The sequence below is a fragment of the Salarias fasciatus genome, chromosome 14, assembly GCF_902148845.1.
Source record: "Salarias fasciatus chromosome 14, fSalaFa1.1, whole genome shotgun sequence".
Taxonomy (NCBI): domain Eukaryota; kingdom Metazoa; phylum Chordata; class Actinopteri; order Blenniiformes; family Blenniidae; genus Salarias; species Salarias fasciatus.
In genome coordinates, this window is record NC_043758.1 from 13,405,786 (window position 1) to 13,426,335 (window position 20,550).

The 20,550-nt window shown below is 41.6% G+C and overlaps 1 protein-coding gene across 2 annotated transcripts in view; it reads left to right on the top strand.

The window, feature by feature from the left end:
- Positions 1 to 20,550, top strand: part of stx1a (syntaxin 1A (brain)) — a 73,834-nt gene that overhangs the window by 14,685 nt on the left and 38,599 nt on the right. For both annotated transcript variants that reach the window (XM_030107987.1, XM_030107988.1), the window contains exons 2-3: positions 9,250 to 9,321; positions 17,077 to 17,176. In XM_030107987.1, coding sequence (XP_029963847.1) covers positions 9,250 to 9,321; positions 17,077 to 17,176 — 172 coding nt within the window. The remainder of the gene's footprint in view (positions 1 to 9,249; positions 9,322 to 17,076; positions 17,177 to 20,550) is intronic.

The window sequence follows — 20,550 nt, forward strand, 5'->3', positions numbered from 1 at the left end:
ATGTGTGATTGTGTAATTAAAATCTGCTATAGAAGTTAAAGCTCATCTTCTGTCATGCAATCATGTTCAAGAGCACATCAGTGGGAATGGGGTGAGAAAGGTTAATTATTTTGTTGTGTTTTCATGGCTCAGCTTCATAGTTTCACCTTTTTATCCATCTGGCTCTGGTTCAACTGATGAGAAACGCATTAAAATAAAGAGGAGAGGTCACTGGATCTGCAGCTGTATTGAACTCAAATCGCTTGGCAACACAAAAGAATACTTGTTCTTCATCTTGTCTAGATAGTTTGTGGCTCTAACTTTCCACACAGCAGTGACGGTACAGTACTGCACGTGTATATTTGGATAAAAAGAAATGATTGAGCTGCATTGCCATTTGCATGCATGGGTCAGCTAATTCAAATAAGTTTTCCAACTGTTTTTTCTCCTGAAATGTACAGTTAAGATCAGTGCTTGGTGTTAATGATGACTTGAATTTTCTTAATCTTGATGTTGAACAAGAGAAAAACAATGTGAAAGAGCCTGGTGGCTGTCTGGTGTTCTTCTTGTCACTCCTTGTGTCCTCCCGTCACCCACACTGCTCCCTGGTTGTGTAATTGTCATGTCTCGATAGCTCTGCAACTGTGTTCTCATCCTCTATTAGCCACACGATGACCAGGGCAGCCGCTCTGTCAGCCAACCAGAAAGGGGAAGTGAGGCATGCCGGATGATTCCTGTTTTATTGTGTCACCAATTATGTGCCACTGTTGTCGTCTGTCTCTGAAAATAGATATATGCTGGAAAACTGAATATGAAAGTAGTTTTTTTCACCGTATTTTAAGTCACACACTTTATTTTTGCACTAATTATGCTGGCAGCTTGTGAATCTTGTTACCGCTCCGGTGTCTGTGCATCCCCTTCGAGACGAACTTTGAGTAAAAAAGGAAAAAGCTTTCTAATGTTGCTGGCAGTGCCTTCTGCATGTGTACAGACTGTAGATCTCTCACTGTGTAGGTGGAGAATGTCCTCAGGGCCTGAACATGGGAGCAAGTAGAGGCATGGCCATGGCTATTTTTGTAAGTGGGGTTGTGTGTGCTGTTGAATATGTATTTCCACAAACATCGGTCTGAGTGTGAACCTGTGAGAGAGGAGATTTCTAAGATTGAAGACAGAGCGCCATGATTTTTAACAGTGAAGTTGAAAATACCCTCATTGTTCTTGTACTGGTCCTTCAGAGTCTTTGTAGTTTGACACCAGCCTCGTCTATTTCTTGGCTACTGCTGTGATAAAAGTTGTGTAGCACCATAACCACACCTCATGGCATTTAATATATGAGAGAAAGAAAAACCCAACGTGAGTGAGGAGTGCTGAAATTGGTGAAGAAACCTCTGCTGAGGGGGGAAAAAAAGACGGGACAGAAGGCAACTTCCAGGCGTCTAAATCTATCTGGAGCAACTTCACTATAAAATGGCCCAGGGTGACTTGAGGCTACCAAAACAAAAAAGACATCAAATAGAAAAGTTATAAGTTGATCTTTAAAGTTGAAGCTGTGTTAGCTGAAGTGAACCTGGGAGCTGGCGGTCACACACACATCACACACACATCTTGTTATTATTATACTTAGAAAAACTCCAGGAGCCATCAATAAGCTGCACTCTGGGGTAACATGATACGAGCCGCTCTTCAGGATGTGATGGAGACGAGTTGTTAAGAGCTTTGTATGTTAACAGGAAGTGATGCTGGGAAAGATGGACTCTGTCCTGCGAGTTCCTGTCAATACTCTTACTGGAGCATTTAGAATCAATTGAAGATTCTATTGAAAAGATAGATGGACATAAATATCCTCTCAGAGGGAGTGCTGTGAGATGAACATTAATGCACTGGCACTGCATGACTGAAATTGATGTAACAGATGTTGCTTGCTCTGAACTAATGTCGCTCGTTGACAGCAGATGATTCAGAACTGTGTGCAGGTGTCATGTCTAAAATCACAAAAGTTCATCACAGAACACTACAGAAGATCCTTCTATCCTGTGGTAATAGAACCCCATAACTCCTCTTTGGAAATTGTGTTTTTCCTGTAAATTTAATCCTCTTATGTTTTTTCTAGTCACTTTGTAGCCCTGTATATATTAATGATTAACATTATTTATTTAATTTTTTTTCTTTTTTATTGATAATTTTTCCATGCGGCGGTACTCTACGAGAAGTTCCCTCTGGGATCAACAAAGTATTTATATTCTAGAGGTTGACAGGTTTGCTTGTATAGGAATGGGTGTAAAAGTGATGCATGTGGAAACTGGTGCATTAATTGGATGCACTGAAGAATTCATCTCACATACTGTATATTTAAAAGAACAGGAACTATTGAATGATTGATCATGTTTTAGACTTTGGAACGCCCTCCCTCTCCACGTCTGTACAGCTGCCAACGTGGAGTGTTTTAAATCTCATTTTAAGACCCATTTTTATTCCCTGGCTTTTAACCTTGCATAAGTTTTTTGATCCGTGTGTCATTTATTTATTTTACTATGTCTGATTATGTCTTTAATTCATTTTGCTATGTTTATCTGTTTGATTTTATTGTTTTTATTTAGAATCATTCTAGATTTATGGACGAATTTTAATATTAATGCTTGTTGCCACATGGAAATGTTTGTTTTATTGTATTTATGATTCTATGTACATCACTTTGGAGACTTTCTTGTGTTTAAATGTGCTATACTAATAAAATGAATTGATTTGATTAGACTGGTATTCATGAATATGGAACATCGGACATGTGTGCCAGATTGTGCAGAATACTGAAAAAGTATACGCTGTCAGAGTCACATTCAACCCACTTAATTTAATTATAATAATAATAATAATAATAATCTGTGTTTGAAAAGGATGTGCAAACTGACCCGAAGCAGAAATGCTGCTCTTATTGGGATGAAAAGTATTTTATTCGGCTGGCTCCCCACTGTTGTTTTATCAGGTGACTTTATATTTTCTGTGTTGCATCCCTTCTTCATCATTTTGGTTGATCATCTTTTTCAGAGAACTTTGAGACTTTTTGAGAAATCCGGATGTATTTGTTTTCACACTCCCATATGTTTAACAACCTTCTCCGCCAACATGTCCAACTCAGTGGTGTCAAATTCCATGTGACATGCCATGCTTGTCATTTGCTTCATGATTTTGCTTTATTGCAACTCACTGCAAACACAAACAAAGTAAGGATGCAGTCCCAGTGCTTCAGGCTTCATTCCCTCGCCTCCAGCTGGAGTCTGACCAAGTTCTGGTTTATATCGTCCCACTTGTGCGATGCTGGTCCGCTCTCACAGAGACTCCTTTTCGTTAGCAACCTGATTAATTAATTATTTTTCACCACCCAATAAAGGGCTTGTCACAACCACATCCTCTCTCGCTCACTCGTGCCCGTTATGCCAAGTGGCATGAAGGGCGGCGGCGTCATCGCTCCTCCTCTGCCGGTCCTTCACCATGACTGACCTGCTGCTCTGCAGTCAGCATCTGTTCTTGGTGAGGATTACGGAGGACCGTCCTGCACAGATGTTGAGTTTTTCGAAGGTGTTTCCGTAACGTTCAGGTTTTCAAACGACAGGGTTGTCTTTCTTGTGCAAAACCCCGAATCTGGAGACTGCTCTTTGTCCGGCCCCTGACCTTTGACCAACCGACTCAGCGCTCAGGCTCCTTTGGGCACACAAGCCTCTCCACTACGTCTAGGTGGATATTTAATCAAGGAAGACAATATTACATAATATAGAGCCTCATGCTTTTGTGCTTATTAGCCAAACATTTTTTTACTCGTTTTAAATCTGTTTCTGAGATTTTTCCATCACAGTTAAGAAAAAAACATTTTCTTCTCAAAGCCTCTTTTGCATGAAGACAGCCCCGCTCTTTATTTTTTTTTTTCAATTTACATAGAAACAACCTAAAGCAGCCTTATCCTGTCAGGCGTCAGATTCTTTTGAATGCAAGCCAGCTTTCAAATAATGAAAGACAGAGGTGTGATGTGTGAATCATTAGGGAGTGTGTTTCATCCTGCTGTGTGGGATCACTTGTTTATACAGACACGGTTTCATTTGATTCACCTCTTGTTATTACCTCTGATCCACCTCAGTGCCATTCACTCAGATATGAGGGTGGCCCTGGCATTATCACACCTGCCACATTGTCTTTCATTTATTTTTTTGAATAAAAGTGGTACCAAATACATTGCACTGTTATGAAGAAGCATTTCCTTTTGCGAAACCTGCTGGTTGCATACTTTATGCAGAATGCAGTTGAATCTCTGATAGTGGTTAGTTTTAATTCCACTAATGGATTATGAAGGCTTCAGATTTGTTTGCTGTGTATCCCATTTGTTTACTGTGTTGCAGATGAGCTGTATGTATGGAAGAAGGACTGTCTAACCATCATACACACGTGCAGGGCTCCACATCTAAGAAAAATTTAAATTTCCCTGTTGAAGCCATTTTCAAAGACGTGTCATTGTCGTGTAAACAAATGTAGTGAGTTTTCACGTCGGCAGGGCCACAATTCTATGATTTCAAGGTAATTTTACGTTTCTTTCTCTTTGCGAAGCACTTTGACTTGCCTTGTGTATGGATGGTGTTATAGAAATCAACTTGCCTCGTGCCATGCCTATTTACAGTCTTATTATCCTGGATTGTAATGCCTGCAGACACTTACAGTATATCACCTCATGCAGTGAATACGGTAATGTATTTCAGTCATATTCAGTTATTCTGATATGATATAACACGATGAAAAGCAGAAGAAGGTGCGCTCAATCCCTTTGTCCCACTGCACGATTCGTGGATTCTTTGTTCTTATACCAGTCCACTGTTATATGACATGGTTCAGCATTCTGTACAAGAGACCCAGGAAATAGTATAAAATCAAAAAATAGTATAAATGTAGAGGTAGATTTACCTGCTGCAGCATGACCTTTGCAAATGCAGCCTTACCACATCTAGAGTATTATTTCTTATATTGTATTTAGCCTCTGAAACATGAATAAATAATCAAACGATTGTGTATGCCTGCATCCAATCATGTAAAAGAGTTGATAAATATCCATAATGAAGTCTCCCTAGTTGTATTGTGATAATAAATCTGGTGATGCTCTCAATATTCCTCTGTGCAGCTGACACAGATTTATATGAGTCATTTCTAATGAGACTGCAGGAAGCTGCTTGAATTGGCTGTAACACAAAGATGCAGGAAGCAGGTCGGCTTTAATATGGAAGCACAAAAGGACAGTAAAGTACTGCCCACATGGGTTTCCATCTCCACTTGAACCGTCTCTCACTGCTCTTCTCCAGCTCATTCTCACTTAAAACCTTCAAGAGTCTGAGTGCATGCAGACATGCGAGCATATTGTGCGCCGTCCCTCTCCATTTAACCTCCCCGCTTACACACTCGCCGTCTTTGTGGCTTCTCGCTGAACATGCTATTATGCTTTCACCGATTTCAGTAAATTGTTGTGTTGCCTTGCCCGTCCTCCTGCTTCTACTTTGCTTGTGCAAAGCGGGATTCTTGCAGCCTGCTCACTGTGTGTATATTGTCTCTCTCTTCGTCGTATGTTCCGCCTGTCCCCTCGTGCACAGTGATCAGCGTGCGTGTGCAGGCACTTTCGCCTTTATGGAAAGACTTCCTGCTGGCCTGCTGCTTAAAACAACTCTCTAATCTAATCAGCAGCATAATCAGGCCACTACACTGCTGACCTACAGCTGGGCTGCTTCACCCGAGTGCAAGCCCCAGAGGCTCGGGTGCAGGCATGGCTCCAGGCTGATTTGGACCGGCTTTTAAAGGCCTCATTCCCTCTGTTTGCCATGTTGTTATCAGTGTGTGTGTGTGTGTGTGTGTGTATATGTGTGTGCGTGCCTACCTCAGAGCATCTGTTGTGCGTGGACAGTCAAGTCTGGAGGCTGAGTCAGGAGTGCAGCGCTGCAGGCCTCTGCCAGCCTCTTTGTAGCCCAGCAGGAGCTTCAGATCTGACTGGGAGGTGAAGGTTTGGGTTGCACTGCTCAGTTTTCACCCGTCCTGACCACTGAAAAAGTGAAGCCAGACCAACGTCGTCCTCTCTCTGCAGGAGATCTGGCTTCTCTGTGAGGAGGATGAACTCTCCTCTGGTGCTCTCTGAGCCTATTCTGATTCCTTTCCTTCTCCTCTGCCTCCTCTTCCTCCTGCTGCTGCTGTCTCCCTTTTTTTCCCTGCCTCTGAAAGTCTGACATTCCCCAGATGCACATCCAAGCCACGCCAACACTAAAGTTCTTTTTGTCGTTGAGACAGTTTTATTGTACCACACTGATGGTTTTGAAATACAAGCTAACAAATTGGAACTCTTGAGAATTAGTGTTTTCAAATGAATAATTTTATATAAACTGTTTGTACAGAGAACCTTAAACAATACAGTTTGAGTTTGTTTTTTTGGGGATTAAATTTAGCTTGAGTGGGTTTTGTTTGATCACAGAAGCACAGCATTCCTCTCACGTATATTTGTGCCAATTGCCTCAGCATCTCTTTCTGAAGTCTGTCCTCTCGGGTGTTTTTCTCAGGAACTGGTTCCTCTTCCTCTGTTCCTCTCCCCATTTCCTCTCCTCTTTGTCTGCACATTGCAAGTCAAAACCATCCACTGTGCGGCCGACTGGACGGTTACTGCCGTCGCTCCCACCCTCCAGATACAACTTAATGTTAGGATGGCTGGAGGCTCTGAGCCGGACGGCGTCGGGTAAAAGATACAGCCAGAGAGACAGACAACCTCATTCTCATTCAAAGTCATCTGAAGTCTACCTTGAGAAGAGTGTCGTTGGATTATTGGAGGAAGAAAATCCTCACAGGCACAGGGAGAACATGCAAACTTCACACAGACACACCTCAACATGGGTTTATGCTCATACTGTGAAGCAAACCACTCAACCATAAAGCCACCAGTAACAGTCACATCAGATTGTTTCAGTGGTAAACAGACTTGGCTGATGTGGTGCATTTTACAGCTTCAGCAATTTCAACGCAATTTCCTCACATTTATGCTTCGACACATAATCCACACACCAATAGTTACCATGCAAGATTCATTTTCACTTTTTTTCATTTGTAGTCAGTCAGCCTGTATGACTGTATTGTGGAATATAACCCTTGTGGCACATTGTTACAATGATGGAGTGTCCAAACTCTAAGAGACTTTTAAGATTATTGGTATGTGTTTTGCACTTCCTTAACATATTTTCTAACCTCAGTGTGTTTTACCTGTGTCTACGACTATATTCCTTCTCTTTACAACTTGATTCGCCAGTGCTGTTGCCTCACTCCCCCACCCACTCAGTCACGCATTTCCTTTAATGTCTGTGCTTTGAAAGTAACGCACTAAAACTACTCCAGGCTGACTTTGTGTTCACGTGTGAGACAACATGTAAAAAATCAGACCCCCTTCAGAACTGTAAGTCCGTCTCTCCAATCTTCAGGTCATCAGTGTCCCTGGATGACACCAGGATGACCGTTGCTGCCTTCAGGCATGAAGTAACCACATAGTCTTGAGCCCGAAATATATCAGAATAGTCCCTGTAATGCTCGTGTTGTTGTTCATTACTTACTGGCCCAATAGACTACTGACATCTTTTCACATGCATTTTTGATTCATCTTTTATTCATGAGCAGTAACAGTTTTTTTTCCTGCTACCTCAGATTTTTGGGATAGACATAAAAAGTCATTGCATACATTGGAAGATGAAAAAAAAAAAGAAGAAAAAACCTCACCGTGTCGATAAGCATATTAATCTCATAAGCCACTAATGGAGAACTGAATTAGTTTGACAGTGGCTGGATAAATGAGTAGCAGCCAGGAGAGATTCTGACTAATCCACTGTAATGACTGATATGCCATTAGAAAACAGCCAGTATTTCAGAATATTGTCTGTTGGATGGATGGTGAGTTTTTTGAGGAGTGTGAGGATCATTCTAAGGATCTATATCATTTTATGTTTTTATCCTGGCCTAAACTGATGGTCTGAAATGTTGCCACAGAGAGGAGATGCTAAAGAAAAGTCTGCCCCGTACCCTGCCTATAAATGTGTTTTACTCGGGACATATTTGTGTGACAACTGGCTGACTTTTTTTGTGAATCTTGTCATGAGTTGGCTAGAAATAATGAAAATACTGATTCAGTGCGACATTTGCTTTTTGTTTTATTTTTTCATAGCTGAGGAAAGATGGTCTTCCTCGCCCAATTTATATAAACTCAAATGAACACTTGTTCCTTTTTTTTTTTGGTAAATAATTGCCAATTGTTTACTTGAGCGGGTATGATTATGTGTGTGTGTGTGGGGGGGGGGGGGGGGGGGGGGGGGTTCCATGTAATTGGTGAGTGTGTGCTTGTGTGGGTGAGGATGCAACATTACTGAGATGAAGACCAGTAGTGAAGAGAATCTCTATTTGTGGGGTTTTTAATTGTCAAATACATTTTAACATTTATAATTAAAAGAAAAAAGATACTTATAAAAATCTGAATATTACATTAAGAGTGGGAAAACTTTTTTATGATAAAGGATTGTTTCCTGTCTCCTCATTTGGAAACATTTGCTTATTTAATTTTGTACAAATTGAACATGTTACATGTTATGGAGACCTTTGGAAGTGCTGCCAACGAGGTTTTCTTTCTCCTGGGTAGAGATTTGGCTGCTGGTTCAGTCTGTTTCTGTTAAGTTAACCTGTTTCTGCTTGTAGTTTATATTTAGGATGTCAAAGTGTCATCAAAAGTGATACCCGCACCTTTGAGCTACAATATTTCGTGTCTCTCTACATTTTGTAAATCTACGTGAACGTTTATGTTTAAAAGTCAAGGATATTTCTGCCCTTTGGTCATAATTTAATAATAACCTCCTCATCACACGTCCTGTGGCTCTAATTACAAGTGTAGTTAAGTGGTCCTTGTTTCTAATCACCTGATGGGTGGAGGGGGTTGTAGGGGGTGGGGTTATTCTCCCGCATTTAACCTTGACATGATGGAGTTCAGTCCTCCACCCACATTAACATTTAGCAGCAATGATGATTACATGTGTTTCTTTTTTTCACTGCAGGTTGTTCATCTGTTCCAAACAATATTGATTAAGTGTGTGTGTGTGTGTGTGTGTGTGTGTGTGTGTGTGTGTGTGTGTGTGTGTGTGTGTGTGTGTGTGTGTGTGTGTGTGTGTGTGTGTGTGTGTGTGTGTGTGTGTGTGTGTGTGTGTGTGTGTGTGTGTGTGTGTGTGTGTGTGCGCGCAGGGGACGACGGAGGAAGAGGATGAAGTGGCCGTGGGGATGGATAAAGGCTTCATGGACGAGTTCTTCGAGCAGGTTTGTTTCCTTCATCTTTGTGCTCTCGGCGATTAACAGGTTCATGGCAGGTTAATAACTCGATATCTGAAAATTGCAGCGCAGGTCATCTGTTACACTTCAATCTTCGGACTGAGTTTTTCTCATCTCATATCAAATCTAATTGTGCTGGTTTTTAGGAGCGCTGTAATCAATGTCACGGTGTTTGTCTCCTCCGAGGAGCAGAGGTGTAATTCATCAGTACTGATATTATTGCCGCTGTTGAGGAGATCACTGTGGGCTTTTTAAGATCTTCTTATTGATGCATCATATCACACTCGAGCTCTACTTATCCAGCTCTTATGAACAACATCCATCTCTCATGCATGACTGATGCTGCATGCATCAGACCTGTGTGTGACTGCATCCGTGCACACCTTTTGGAGTGTGTTTTCTCGTACATGCTGCTTGCATGTGTTGGGAGCGCCAACTGAACGTCATTCTGGCTCTCGGAGGGAGGGCCCCCATTCTGCGGTGGCAGCAATTGACATCTATTCCTGAGAGACACGGAGACCTGCTGTGCTCCATCAGTCATGTGGAGCCGGCCTGGCCTTACTCACCAGCTTCTTCCCACGCGCCAAGCGGCCGCTGTAATGTCTTTTTAATGGACCTCATGCGGCAGCTTTTTGAAAATGTAAAGGATAACTCCGCGTATGTGGCGGGACCACTCACAACATGCTGCATTCACTGATCTGTTTTCATAAAGACTTATGTCTACTGTGTCACTTATGCTTCATGAGCCGCTTCATTTTGAAAAGCGGCTGCGTTCGCTAATCCGGGATCGTGCGTGCGCCGTCTTTGAAGTTTTAACACACCGATGCAAATGCTACTACAAAGGTGGGTTATGTGTGGTTTATTGCCATTCAGCAGCATTTGCAGGTTATGAAAGAGGCCTGACAATCAGCACTTTGATGAATGTAGTTTTCAAAGCAGAGTGAGACAACAAACCGATCACCAAGGAGGCGAAAGCTTCGGTCACTGTGCTGCAGGTGTATCAGTCACACCCGAGTGTTGATATTTAATATATCAAAGGCAGCAACGTCTCTGTGGAAGGCAGTTCACCATCTTTTAACCATCCTGATTAGATTGTTTCTGATGTGATTATTTAAAGACAGTATGAGTGAATTTTTTATTTCAGCTTGTGCTGCATGTGCATTTACATTACATTACAGCCTTAGCTCATCAGCAAGTGGCATCAAGTGGTCTCGGCAGAGTGTGATGGTCAGAGTTTCCCTCAAAAATGTATAATCTTTGCTCTATCGTGACGAGTCTATAATGAATTACCAGAAGAATTCTGTGGTGTGAATCTGTTTTTTTGTGTTTTGGTCTTATTCAATGTGACGGTATGTTCAGTGGACTGAGAGCGGCTCGGTTATCCTCACAATGATCAGTCAGAACTTGGTGACGACTGGAACGTGACATGAATGCGTTTGGCTGTTTCTGGTGGTTCATGTTGGTCGTCATCTGTTTTAGAAGCAGGAAAAAACGTCAAGCATGAGTGAGTTTTATGATTCCTAAATACAGACATGAGGAAGCTCCTCCAAAGACTTTGGTATTTTAACAGACTGATTAGTTTTGGCAACAGCTGCCGTTGACGGTGCTCACACTGTCATTGTCAGCAGTTTGAGATCAGTGTTTAAGGACAGGTGGAGATAGAAACTGAACCACCATCCTTGGATTTATTTATTGATTTGTTTAGATGTTGAACAGTTTTCTTTTCAAATATTCTGGTGTTGAATGGTTTCACGAACCTTTGGTTGGATGATGGTTGGACCCTCTTGAAACACATCTTCAAACACACGATGCAGAATGAAATACAAAATCTGGAATTCAAGATGAATAACCTTTAATGGAATATATATATATTTGAAAAAAGGAGAAATACCAAAAACAGTGTGTAATTTGTCAAACGAATATGTGAAATACAGACAAACAAGGAGAAACATTGTCACATAAGATAAAGTACATTTGTGCACCATATAAAAATGTAGAAGCTCACATGTTCCTGCAATCATGTATGACCACGATCACTAATACAGGCCTATAAATAGAAGCGGTGTTCATTCATTGTTCCCAGCTGCACTTCAACGCAGCTAAAACCACTTTCCTTAATCTCAGCTGCTTCACATGCACTTGTCTTATCTCCTATTAGTATCAATGCTTTGATTTCTTCATTCAGTGCAGCTCCATATAAAATGACATACTGTGAATTCCACGTCATGTCCGCACTTTGAAACCAGTCTACAGGGTAAATTTTTGAGAGATCACCTAATAGCAGGAAATCATAAATGTTCCAGTCTCATTAACTGTCTTCTCTGAGCTTGTGGGAAACTTTATATGTTCACATTTTTTTCTTTTTAGAATTTCTAATGAAATAGGTTCCTCCTGGTAGTAAAGTCCCTTTTAAAGGGTGCTTAACCAACTGTTCTTTTAATTCTAAAGACTTGTGTCTTTATTGTAAAGGTCTCACAGATACAGTGTGCTTGCTGTCCAGAACTACAAAACCCGCTGATTTTGGATGTTGTTACGTTTGTCAGGTTTGTTTTGTTTGAAACTAATATTTGAGCCAATTTGTAGACGTTTGAATACTCATTCAAAACTTGGCTTTTGGAGGACCTTCGATTGAGGTTGTTTGAAATCATCTTGGAAAACTGGAAAACCTTCTGTGAATGTAGCCTGGTTCAGATCATCGTGTTTCTTCTTGTAAACCCAGACAAACCCGATTATGTCGATATCAAGACTGAGAGGTTGTGACATGTTGCATACTGCTGTTTGTTGAGTGGAGTGTTAAAATCCTGTTAGGGTTACAGGTTGATGGGTTGAAACCAGATGAAGAGTGATCCCTGGCTCTACGGGTTAGTTGATGGGTTAACAACCTGTAGCAACAGCAAAAAAAAAAAAAAACCCGTTAAATACAAATACTGATGTCCAGATGCTGTACTGTGTATGGCGAGAAGATGAGTACTTATTTAATCATGAACAAAGTGAAGTTCAATGACCCTACATGCACAGTGTTGCATTCAAATTTATAGCATCGCAGCTACCCAGCATGCATTGTTTTAAAATCTTATTCTTGTATTGAAAATACCAATACAAGCCAGACTAGAGTGCAAACACTTTTTATTTTAAGTCAAACCAAAACATGCAAAATGTAGCTATTGAAACAGAAAGTTTCAGTTTTATATAAAATGTCTTTCATGGAATTCACAGTTCAGCAATCGGATCCATAATTCCAACCCAGGGATTTGAAGTAGGGATGTGCGATGCCGAGTAGTGTGCTGCTCACACGGGCCAGGGTGCCTCTAGCGCCTCTAGCGCCCCCTATGGCTCAGCGCCCTGGGCAAGTGCACAGTATGCCCAGCCTAATCGCCGGCCTAATCACATCCAGAGCAGAGACAACAGGAATGAATCCACGAGAACGGCTGCTCGTCTCACCAAAACTTCACCGGTGTGGAAATTCGGCTAGTCCAACTCTACATTGAACAAATTTTACTGCCAGTGATAAACTATAGTAGATTTGACACTTTGGAACAGGATCATTTTTGAATGACTTTAAAACTTGGTAATCTGGGGGGATATTTTATCTGTGATGATTCACTCCAGATATTTCTCTGACATTTCTGTCTTTTCCTTTCTCTTTTGCCCTTTCTTCTTTCTCGCTTCTGACAGTGATATGGAAACATTCTGCTTGTGGTTTCAGTCCATTACTCTTATGTGAGAAAGTGAAGAAAGCAGACTTTGATTGAAATGTGTTGACAGGAGGCTCAACGGAGAACAGTTTGAGAGCAAAGTAAGACGGAGGGACGGAGGCAGAGAGACAGATTTAGAGGTGAATGATGCAGAGAGGTTCGATGAAAAACCAGAGAGGGAAAGTGGATAGACCTGTTCTGCTGGGAGGATACAGTTGATCCCTCCAGTCCATAAATCCCCCTTGGTCTTTCTGCATAGTGATTAAAGCCGCTTCACCAGCTGAACAAAGTGTCTGAGAGTGGGTCGTACTTACAGAACTTAAATCACGCCGCGCGCTCATAATGGTTTTTGAAGCATATTTTATGATTTTAATTAATCTCCATGACACATCAATTAAATAATAAAAAAGTGTTTTAATTAAATTGTATTAAGTTTTAGCCTAAAATTACCTGACAACTAGAGTCAGACTTGACATAAATTTCATTTTGATGAGCGCTCTCTGCCTCTGCAATTGTCTCAATTCCTGCATTTAATGTATTAATTGATTTTAGACTGAAACATGAACTTGTGAAGATGTTAAACGGATGCTGCAGTCTGTGCCTCTCCTGAATCTCCCACAGCAAATGTGCTGCAGAGGGAGATGTCGATGGTGAAGTGAGCGCAGAGCAGGAGCAGTGAGGCTCTCACCCTGACTGGGTGCGTTAATTAAACTTTCGCTGGCGATCTGGACGGATGGCAGCCAGTCAGGAGACGACTGCAGCGCTCCGTCCTTCAGCCACAACATAAACATGACCTCAGAGCTGGAATATTGATGTCACGATTTAGGCTATGAAATTGGCCGTCTGTTGTTACAGTACCTGATATTTCCTGGTATATGTTTACCTGCCTAAGTTCCATTTTATCTCCATCAGGAATATACATATATCAACAAAAATTATTGTATCTCTTTGACAAAACATATCTGCGGCTAAGTATGACGTGTTTTAGGATAAAATAAGATAGAATAACTGAGTTCAGTGGTTCAAAGCAGCATGATTTTCTCTGGTCCCTTGAGGATGTTTTGCTCTCAACAGAAGATTCTATAAATAGCGAAAGCGTCGTCTGTTATGCTCCTACACAGTAACTTAAATTGATACCTGTTGGATGATGTAGTCCACTGAAAAAAAAAAACAAAAATAAAAACAATCTAAATGAAAGCAAAAAATGGAGTTTAACGCTTCTTGTTTTGTTCAAATAAAAAGTTGTGAATGAGAAATATAAAGGAGATAAAATAGGTTTTATGTCACATTGACAGCTCAGCTTAAACCCTGGATCGGTCGTGGATGGGGGGGTTCAGTGTCCAGAGGGGGACAGATCTTTTGCCATCTTCCTATATGAGCCACAGCCTGAGGACATGTAACCTTGACATGTTGTAAACAACATTTAATTTACTTCATTATGAAACCAGCCAGCAAGGTTCTTTCAGTCCATTCACCCTCCTCGAAATGCAGTTTAAACATTAAACCCACAAAATCTGCAGGGTTTTTCCATTTCCCTCACATTTTCCAGTATAGACATGAAGTTTAAAATACTGTTTTTTATAGATAGATTTTCTTTTTGCTGTATTGTTGGAGAACATGAAGAATCTGCATGTACTGCATTAGTTTATAGAACACTGATGATTTAGACGTACCGACACTGCGTTGCATCACAACACGATTAAAACTGGATATTGCTTTAAATTGTATTTTACCACACCGACGCAACAGAAGTTATTGCTAGGATGGATTGCATCTGTTTTGTAATCCACAAGGCTTATGCAATGTGATCAGTTTAGGGTGTTGTGGGGGCGTGTTGTGTTTAGCACTGTCACTGAAAATCAAAAAGAACTAAGTCTGAATCTCGGTCAAGATTTTTAGATGTACAGTTAGAAGCTTTCGATCCCATTAGTCACAACATGACAGATAACGTGAGAACTTGTTGGTACTTTTCTGATGTTCAAGAGCAAGTTTCAATTCACCGCCCATATCTTTCATCTCACAATGCGAGAATGAAGCGAGCAAAAACCAAGAAAGACTCGCCTCAAGCCTTGTAATCATCCTTTAAACCACACTAGAATCTGACTGTTAAAACCAGATTACCTTCAGTTAGATGACATGTTGAGCCTTCATGGCCAGACTTTGGTTGCAGTGACAGAAAACAATGAGTTGTGAGGATACCGTCCTTCTGAGGCCGGTCAGGTCCCGGGTTCAGTCTGATCACTGGTCTCTGGTCTGCACTGCACCCAGACTTCAGCCAGGTTTGCAGCTGAAACAGATTTTTGTTTGCAGAAAGCAGTTTGCAAATCCCACATTCACACGTCCAGAGATGCAGTAGTTGTACCAGATTTCATTTCAACTTAATGCTACAAGTGTGATCACACCCTCAGATTATGTAGGCTGCCAGCAATACTCTGGTTTAAAAGTAATTTAGTTTTTTTTTTATGCTGTATTTTCATCCTCAGCACCGTGATAATGAAATCCTTTGCTCAGAAATCTCGATAGGAAACACGAATTAATGAGGAAAATGCTGTGGAGGAATGTTGCAGCTTGTTTTACTATTTTCTTGTTCATAATAACCAATTCAGTGAGTTGTTGTTTTGTTGTTTTCAACTCTTTTAAGGTTTTTATATAATGTAAAACATATGTGCATTATATTTCTCTGTTTATTTTGTGAATATGCAACTTTATTTTTTCTCATCTCTGTTATTTATTTTGATTTTAATTGTATTTAGATATATTGTTTTACTTCACATAAATTTTATTGGCTCCTTTTATTCAACAATCATCCGTTGGATATTTGTTTGTGCATGCATTTGCAAATTTTATTCCTTCCATTTTATTTCATTTCATTCCCTTCAATGATTGTTTTGAGATTCCTGTTAGAAGAACAGCTTCCACAGCATCACGCTTCGCACACTTCAACCTGCAAACCTTGTCAATTATCAGGCCTTAACATCAAGAACTAATGAAAAAACACAAAAATAATATGTAAAAATACATGAAATGTGTTTTTGAAGCTAATAATTTTATCTGTTCCTGCATATATGTGAGTTTTTCAGCATTGTGTCAATTTTTCTCCCACACCAAGCACATTTGCCTTCTATCTTATGAGAGCTGAGTGACTCATGAACACATGGTTTACCGTACTGAGACAGCTTGAAGTGGTGTCATCTTTTTGCTCGCTCACTGTCGGCGTTACTTTTTCCTTTTTGTGCTGCTTTCTCAGACTCCCTCCCCACCTGTCTCATACGTATGGAAGTGTGCACTCGCCTCGGTATGTGTCTTGTAGCGCCTTTTCTCTCCCCAGTGGTTCTCCGGAGCCAATTATGTTGTTATTAAAGAAAATCAGAGGCAGTCGTCGGTTAATTAAAGAGATAATTGAAGAATAATGGCCCAGGCTTAAGAGAGGCAAAGCTCGGTGGTGTAACAGAGCTGTGAGAAGTGGCACGGCGAAACACATTCCACGAAACGGCCGAATGCAACGTGGAGGAGAGTGAGTGGAGTTTGGTGGCAGAACGGAGGAGGAGACGACCAGCAGAATTACGGACGGAGATGAAAGTAGAGACTGATGAAGTTGCCGGCAGATGTGGCCTGCTGCTCTTCCAGCTGTTACCGTGAGCCAGAGGCAGCACAGCTGGCGACGAGGCAGCGGGGAGGAGGATGGGAGCGATTGGTTAGAATGTCAGAGCGGCGTCTTGGTGGCAGTTGATGCGCATTTCAAAGAAAGACATGAATGCGATGCACTTCAAAGGTCAGTTTTTATCAAACGTGTTTAATGACATCTGATGACAGCTGCATGTGAATTTGCTTTGGACTCTAACAGCTCAGGAGTTCTCAGGTCTTCAACAGCTCTCAGTTCTCCCATCAGTCCAGCAAATCACCCGGGGTAATGCGTTTGCCCCGAGACGGACAGCGGTCTGTCCAGAGTGTCCTGAGTTCACTTTCTGAAAACAGACTGATCAGTCTCTCTCTCTCTCTCTCTCTCTCGCTCTCTCTCTCTCTCTCTCTCGCTCTCTCTCTCGCTCAGGTGGAAGAGATCCGTGGCTTTATCGAGTCTCTGGCGGAGAAAGTTGAAGAGGTGAAGAGGAAGCACAGCGCCATCCTTGCGTCACCCAACCCCGATGAGAGTGAGTCTCCGTCTGTCCTCTTTGTCCCTTCCTTTCTGTTCAGATCTTTGAAAAGCCCCTCTCCCAGGGGAAACCATTCAACATCCAAAGTTCATACATTCACGTAAAACCCCGACTTTCCCCACAATTCGTGCCACATATGGCCATGAGCACAGTCAGTCACAGTCGGAGTCTGATCTGTATGAGTTCCGTCTGAGATCTCTGTCTCTTGTCTGAAGTAGACACTCCTGTTCATCCTTGGAACGTCTGACCTGTTGAATCGGTATCAGAGCTGCTGTTTTATTTATTTTATTTTGTCTCCAATGTGTGATTCATCATGAATTATTTCATTGATTGAGTCAGCAGAGCCAACATTGTCCAGGGGAAGACTGACCCCTTTGCACACACCTGTCGCTGTTTAATGAATGTTTAATAGCGTAATGACTCAACAGTGAGTCAGAAGAGCACTGCATAGAAAGCAGAAAGAGAATGAAGTCAGGAGTCACTGTTCTGTCTGCCTTTTAATGTGCAAAGACAGCAAAAGCCTGATGACAACGGCAGATTCAGGCGAGCAAAACGAAGAAGAATCACTCCATTATTTAGGAGAAATAGAAGGAGCAACGAGCGATTTATCACAAACACAAAAATACCTGCGTGTGGACAGAGGCAGTGCAAGTGCAGCAGTGCTCCTCTACACACCAGTCATTCCTCTCCTTTTTGGTCATCTATGTTCCCACAGCCAAATCTCTCTTATTTTCTGTCTCCTTTCTACTTTTCTCTTTAGTCCAGTTAACAGTTCCGTTTTGCTCCATCTGCCATGTTTTTCATTTTCTTCCATTTGCCCATTTCATCCTCTCCTCCACTTAGCTTTCGTCCAGTCCGTGGCGGATTACATGAATCATCCTTCTGACTGTCTCTCCATTTTGCCAACTCTATTCTCTCGTACCTCTTCTTCTCTCGTTTATGTCACCACTGCGCTGAAGTAGACCCCCCACTCCCACCCCCCATTCCCACCAGGGGGATGTTCGTACTCGTAATACCCCCAATTACTTTCCCTCCCTCCATGATTCACTGCCTCCCACCATCCTGTAAAACCATCGATCTGCCGGCAGCAGCAGCAGCAGCAGCAGCAGCAGGCTTCAGACGAGCCCTTTAACTACTTTCAAGTGTGCAGGTGACACACACAGCAGAGCAGCGATGAGGCGAGGAGGATAGCGTTTCAGATACAAATTCCTCTACAAGCCCTGAGTGAGTGAAATCGGTGCTGCGTGTGTGTGTGCATGTGTGTGTGCCAGATAAATGCAAAAAATGCACATCAGTCAGCAGCTGATGGAAATGTCACGCTCATTCATCACAGGGAGGTCATCATGTTCCCTCCTGTTGCATTGGGGCGTGTGTGTGTGTGCGTGCGTGTGTGTGTGCGCACGTGCGCCGATGCATCTCTTCCCTCTATGAATCAAAGTCACCCACTGTCGCCCTGCTCTGAATTATGCATTTCGTTTGGAAACACAACACCGGTTAGATTACATTCCTGCCACACAATTGAAGAAAGCGGAGCAGTGAAAGGTTCATATTCAATATATGTGCAAAAAAGGTCACATTTAAAGTTTTCATTGCTTTCCTTGACTACATCCGCTCCCGGCAACTTAAGCGTGAATAATGTTTTCATGATTTTGTTCAAGCAGCACATCAGAGGGATTATGAATACAAAGTGGTCTCACCAATGTGCTCATAAAGACTTAACGTCGACAGTTTATGTGAAGTTGGTGGAACGCAGCAATGATTGAGCTATTTCAGTGCTCACCGTACTGCAGTTTGCTGGAAGGGTTGGTGAAATATCCCCTCTTCTGCTGTATGACGTTAACGGAAAACCTGGGGGATGGAGTAAAGGTCCGCTTCATAGGGATTCAATTCTGACAAAATTACATCTTTTGCCATGTCACATTATTATAAAATACAAAACTGAGATCGTTTTCAGCCTAACATAAAATTACTGCTAAATTTTCGTCCCACCCTCTTCTGAGTCAGAAATCATGCTGATTTTCCCAGAAACACCTGAGGCTCTTGTTCTTTTGTTTCATCTTCATCTTTTCTACCTGCTGTGGTGAAAGTGTATAAATTTGACATTTCTGTGCGTCATCACAGCGATTGTACGCTGACATTTCAATGTGAAATCTGATGTTCATCAGCCTCTGCGGTGATTTATTCTCATACTGAAAGTATTGCTGTTATGAAAGACTGCCATGAACACTTTTTTTCTTTTGTCTTTCTCATATCCTGCTCATCTTGCAGCTTTTTCAGTTTTTTTTTCTCTTGTTAAATCTTGGTTCGAATGTCTCCCATAGTGATGAGAGGAGTCTCTTCTGTTTCTGCTGCATCTTGGGAGCAGCTTCCTGTCCTCCTGCATAATTAGGCCCCTTTTTCTTTCCTTCTTCAAAGTTTTTTTTTTTTCTTTTGTGGTTGTTACTGCGCATCCCCATCTTAAATCTCATTCTTAAAAGTTTTTATTTTCTATATCATGCGACGCCTTCTACTCTCAGTGTTTGTTGTTGTGTGTCAGTTTCATAATTACACATCTGCCCGGCTGCCGCCGTACAGACTCCGGTACCACCGAGCCCTTCTCTTCCTTTGTGTCTGCCGGCTGCGCCTCGGCGATCACTGGCTTCCTTGTTTCCCAGTGATCTTCACAGGAGTAATCCCAGCCCACTTGTGAGGATCACATTAATACTCACACACTCGCCGTATTATTTTTTTTCACCCCTGTATTAAATACCATTGTGTATCTCAGTTTATGTAAATGAATTTTATTGAGACACATCGTTGGTATGTGGGGTTGTGTGGACTGTGCAGTGATGGATTTGGTAATCACCGCATTATGTTGTGTATTGAATTCAGAAAAGGGAGTCAGGAATGTATTTTATTTTTTTAATAAACACGGTTGGATTCACATCCAATTATGATTTTTTTCTTTTAGTTTGTGGCGTTGTTTGTGCTCCCTGTACAATGCTGCTGCTCCTCACTGCGATCATTAAAAAGCCCTCGCAAGGTTTGATAACTAAAGGTCAAAGGTCACTGAAGATTGCTTTTCCTAATCGTGTCTCCATGAGTTTTGCACTCAGCTGCTCCCAGAGGAGAATGAGGTTTATATGAGACTGGACTGGACAGGGAAAAAAAAAAAAAAACATTCATGCTATTTATTTTAAGATGTTTGGCTGGAAAGAATAATTGCTTTTTTAGCCAGTTTGCTTTGTTTTCCTTTTATATCAATCAGGAGAGAATATTTAACCAAATGGATGTCTTTGTGGCATTATGGGAAATTTAGTGCTTGAAAGCGTTAATTAGATTTGTGGAACCACTGAAGTGGAATTTTTTTCCTGTCTTTACAGTGACAGGAA